The sequence below is a fragment of the Agrilus planipennis genome, unplaced genomic scaffold (assembly GCF_000699045.2).
Source record: "Agrilus planipennis isolate EAB-ADULT unplaced genomic scaffold, Apla_2.0 scaffold239, whole genome shotgun sequence".
NCBI lineage: Eukaryota > Metazoa > Arthropoda > Insecta > Coleoptera > Buprestidae > Agrilus > Agrilus planipennis.
In genome coordinates this window covers 84689-89613 of record NW_020442381.1, presented here as the reverse complement: position 1 = coordinate 89613, position 4925 = coordinate 84689, and the positions used below count along the sequence as shown (strand labels likewise).

Sequence of the window (4925 nt, the reverse complement as noted above, 5' to 3'; positions counted from 1 at the left end):
GCTGATGGTAAATACTTGCTGAAATATAATCATGTGCATTAAAATGACGTGAACAAATTTTTATTCCGGAATTCACTTCTTTGATACCTACTGCTTTCATCCAAGCTTCTATTAGTTTACTTTTTTCTCTAATTTTCCGAATATATTTTTTACATATATAAAACGGTTAGTTTTTATTGGAAAGTAGTTAATGTAGGTGAAGAGTGAAGATCTATGTCTGAAGTGCTATTGCAGCTTTTCACTGAACATATTAACTTTTTATTTGATTTAACTTTAGAAGAAAACTTCGTCGACTCCGTCATCAAAAAATTTTTACTTTTTTAACGTGTTTTATTATTTTAATAAACAATTTTACAGTTTGCGTGCACAGTTCCTATGTATGTTTACCAACTGTTACATAAGATGCACACGACTAATTTAAGTGTTTAGGACGACACACGTAATTTTTTATAGGAACACTATCAGGAGCCTCTTGGCAGGGCCGCTTTAATTTCCTTTTTAATTTACGTGATAATGGACACTTTCTATAGATTCGAGTAATTATGTACAAATTAACTGATAAAGAAACTGCACCAAAAATTAAATTTACTAACCAAATACTCAAAGCAGATAAGAAATACCTTTATAAAAAGGACTTCCATTTCAAAACAACCTATACGTTTATCGATCAAGATGATAAGCCTGTTAATTTTCCTGGCCTTTGCTCCATTTGCTTTAGGTAAACTTTTATTTGGTATATTCAGTGAACAATTGGTTACTAGTTCTAGTATATTGTTAAACGTTAAATATAAATTACATTCGAGATTTTCTATAGCTTTCCCCAATGAGCAACCTGAATCAGTTAGAATCTCGGGAGGAACCTCCGCGACAATTAAGGAATTTCCTTTTATTGTACAAATGAAAGGGGATGATAGTACTACTGCAGACTGTGATGGGTCAATCATTTCAAATGTTTGGATAGTCACCGCAGCTCATTGCATACGTAGGTATGTTATCCAATAATAATTAATAGGTTTTAGTAACTGCCGCTAACACAGAGATCTAATTAATTTGAAATAGTTTAGTTTAAAATGTAAACAGAAAATGGAAAATACTAATTTATTGATTGTGGGTACCACTTTTATGCATACTATATTATTAGCTTCTGATTAAATTTCTCTATTTCAGACTACATGCCGAAAATATAACTATTCGGGCGGGAACAGACCAATTCATGAAAGGTGGTGTAGTAATACAGGCATCAGAAATACATGTCCATCCCAATTATGATAAAAAGACAATAGATTATGACATAGCTTTAGTCAAACTTGCTTCAGAACTTCCTTTTGGTACAAATATAACCTCAATTTCTCTTGCAAGAAGTCGACCTGCAGTGGGAACGATGGTGGTCATTTCTGGTTGGGGAGATTATGCTGCTGATAATCATACCATCCCAACACAATTACAAAAAGTTACAATACCAATTGTTCCTGACAAACAATGTCCTGATGTACATACTGAAAGAATGATATGTGCAGGATACCGTTATGGAAACCAAAGTGCTTGTTATGTAAGTATTATAAACAAATTCATTTACTGCATGCACAGAAAAATACTGGGTGTCCAGGAAGGGTTACAAGTACTACAACGGTGCAATCAATGAAGGACTAATATTTGTTAATGTTGATACAGGGTGACTCTGGTGGCCCTGTGGCTGTAGGAAATACCCTCATTGGTATTGTTTCTCACGGACGTGGTTGTTCTGGAATATCAGTTAACTCCGACGTTGCCAATCTTCGTAGTTGGGTTTTATCAATTGCGTCAGTCTAACATACAACCCTATAAGAGTATGAATTCGAAATGGAGAATTTATTTTAAACCACAACTGTTACTGATAATGTAAAAGATCAGAAGTATGCTGAAAATTGGTCAACCACTTTGGAATTAAAACAACCTTCTNGCAGGTATGTTATCCAATAATTAGCGTCAGGTACATTTAGAATGAAAGTGCATGGTGGAAAGTAAAGATTTTCTCATTATTTTAAACATGCCTTTTTTAATTTTATTAATCTGTACCCGGATATTTTTTTAACTTATTTTGAAGTTGAGTCCAATTGAGTTATCCCACCCCATCAGTATTCTTACGCGCTTACACAGATGTGAATCTTCGCAATTGTCTAAAACTGATTAATTTCAACTGTGACAATTTAATTATCATATTATTGTGGTTGTATTCTTTCTTAAGTAAAAAGAACCGTTTAAATATCCTCTCTCTTAAAGGTTTTTACCTTTTACTTCACACAATAATGCTCAGCGAAAGGACAAAAGCAGCACATTTCGAATTTTGAAGTGATAATAACATTAATCTCAGCGTTACGAACTACTGCATAAATGACATCTCCGGCTTTTGTTTCCTGATCGTTAACCTTTGCAATTAATTCGCATTTTGCTATGTTTATTTCAATCGATCCACGCGTCTCTGGATAATTAATTACTACTGCATAGGATGCTCATGCGGTGTTTTAGCCTATTCTGCAACGGACCTTAGTTATTCTACACTAAAAGCCAGAGATTTTAGTAGGTTCCATTATCCATTATAATAACACTGGCCATTTTATTCCGCGTACTGCAACACTTCCTGCTTATTAGATTCCTCTGTTTTCAGAATGCGTGCCGCAAACGTAAGTATTCGGGCTGGAACTGACCAATTCATGAGAGGTGGTGTGGTAATAAGGGCCTCAAATATATACGTTCATCCGAGTTATAGTAATGTTACCCAGGATTATGACATAGGTTTAATCAGACTTGCTTCACCACTCACTTTTGGTCCAAATATATCTGCAGTATCCCTTGCGAGAAGTAAACCCGCAGTGGGAACGTCGGCTCTTGTTTCTGGTTGGGGAGATTTAGATTCTACCAGCGAAACCATCCCAACACAATTACAAAAAGTTACACTACCAGTTGTTGCTGACCTCCAATGTCCTCCTGTGTATACTCCAAGAATGATATGTGCAGGATACCGTAATAGAAGCCAGAGTCCTTGTTATGTAAGTGTTCCTTGTTCGAAGGATTTCCTTTAATTAATTGTGCATGTTCAGATAAATATAGGGTAAGCATGAATGTTTACATGTAAATAGTTTTATGGGGTCCAAAAAAGAAACGATCATTAAATAAATAGTATTTCTTTTGTGTAATGCAGGGTGACTCTGGGGGCCCCTTGGCTGTAGGAAGTACCCTCATTGGTGTTGTTTCCCACGGCCGTGATTGTACTGGAATTTCGGTTTACGCCAACGTTGCAAGTCTTCGTAGTTGGATATTATCAATTGCATCAATTTGAGTTACAACTCTATAAAGTTGTGTAGAGAATATATTTTAAACATTCATTATTACTGATAATGTAAACAATTATGATAAAATAAAAAATAAAAATAGTATAAATATATGATTAAAGAAAATGAAAATTATTTATTAAACTTACGATTACTATTGTACCATGCAAATAATTACCTTTGCTTTGCATTTTCTTTGGTTGTGAAGAATTTTCGTTTTACCTATACGGGGTGTTCCACCTATGGCGGTTTCGTTAGTAACTGTATTATACATGTTAAAAAAAAATGTTTTTATAAAAGTGGTCTGGAGTCATATGGTCTATATAAATATTTTCAGTCATACAGGGCGTTCCTCTTCTTTTAGACGTTATCTAACTGCGTTATTTTAAATTTATCGCCCTGTATGTTTTTACTTTTTTGGCTCCTTTGTTTTATTTTCGGTGGACTGGTAGTTTGAGATATTCAACTATTAAAACAAGGAATATTAAAATATAACGTGTAATTATACAGCGCGCTACTGAAGTAAAACTTCTTCCTCCTTCAAACACACAAACATAATGGGATAGGGGTTAAGGAATTGCTTTAATGATATTATTTGTACACTACGAATTTAAATTTTACACTATATATGCCGGAGTTGCCTGTAACGAACGTTGCGCGCTCACGGCTCAAGCGATCCCCACTACGAACTCGACTACGTGGCCGAGTAGAGGGGGGGGACATCCGTTGCATGATTTCGTTACATAGCAACTCGCATAAAACGAACTTACCCTACCGTGGGTAAAGAAGTTTCACTTCAAAAAAAAGACCATTTCAGCTGTTATAAAATAATAAACCATAAAAGGGAAAAATGTGTACGTCATTCAGAACCGGAAATATCGAAACGTACCTTTGACAATTTTGAAAGGCAAATATTTTTTTTTCTAATTGGAATAACACCGTTCGATGCGACGTCAAAAGTAATGGCTCTAGCTGTTAGACATGAGTTTACCGGGAGGGTAACCAATTGCTTACAGCTAAAGGGGGGCGGCATATCGAACGATTAGAGAACCATAGTACCAATAGAAAGAGAATGAAATTGTACGCAAGGCTATGGAGATACATACAGTGTGTTTCATTTGAAAAAAAGGACTTACGATTCGCAATGCCGCATTCACTTTATGCGACTAAGTATTGTTTCGACAACGTTCCAAGTTGGAATGCGGATATAACTATCCTCGCAATGTTGATTGGTTTAGTTGTATGTATCTAATGGAGCGAAAAAACAATAATTCTATTAATTCGACTATTTCGTAATTAAATGCTTTTTTCTTTGAGAAAGAAATGTTAATAGCTGCAAGTCGCGGTTAGCACTACGAGCACATCATGCACGTGCGGCGGAAATGAGTATCGGCAGCCATGGACAACGATAAGTTGGCGCAACACACGATATGTCTGAAAGCATACATTTGGCTGCATTGAATATACGTGTCGTGCAATATTTTTATTGCACAATTTGTTAATATAAATCAGAATGTATTTGCGACATTTTTTTACTGTAAGGATTTTAATATCGGATCGCATCAGTGTGAATGCGTTCGCTTTAAATACGTTTATTTTGGATATATGTACTTTTGT

The 4925-nt window shown here is 35.2% G+C and overlaps 2 protein-coding genes across 2 annotated transcripts in view; one reads left to right on the top strand and one right to left on the bottom strand.

Annotated features, from left to right (window-relative positions):
* The window catches only part of LOC108742002 (NADPH oxidase 5), a 146268-nt gene that overhangs the window by 129932 nt on the left and 11411 nt on the right, over nt 1-4925 (bottom strand). The window lies entirely within an intron of this gene.
* Nucleotides 1964-3421, top strand: LOC108742001 (trypsin alpha-like). Its single transcript, XM_018477003.2, has 2 exons — nt 1964-3026; nt 3179-3421. Exons 1-2 carry the CDS (start codon nt 2646-2648, stop codon nt 3314-3316), a joined length of 519 nt encoding a protein of 172 aa, XP_018332505.1. The 5' UTR covers nt 1964-2645; the 3' UTR covers nt 3317-3421.

What these genes read in the sequence shown, in the direction of transcription:
- LOC108742001 (XM_018477003.2), top strand. Translation starts at nt 2,646, where the DNA reads ATGCGTGCCGCAAACGTAAGTATTCGGGCTGGAACTGACCAATTCATG. An exon ending in GAAGCCAGAGTCCTTGTTAT is followed by an intron (nt 3,027 to 3,178) that starts GTAAGTGTTCCT and finishes TGTGTAATGCAG; the next exon opens with GGTGACTCTGGGGGCCCCTT.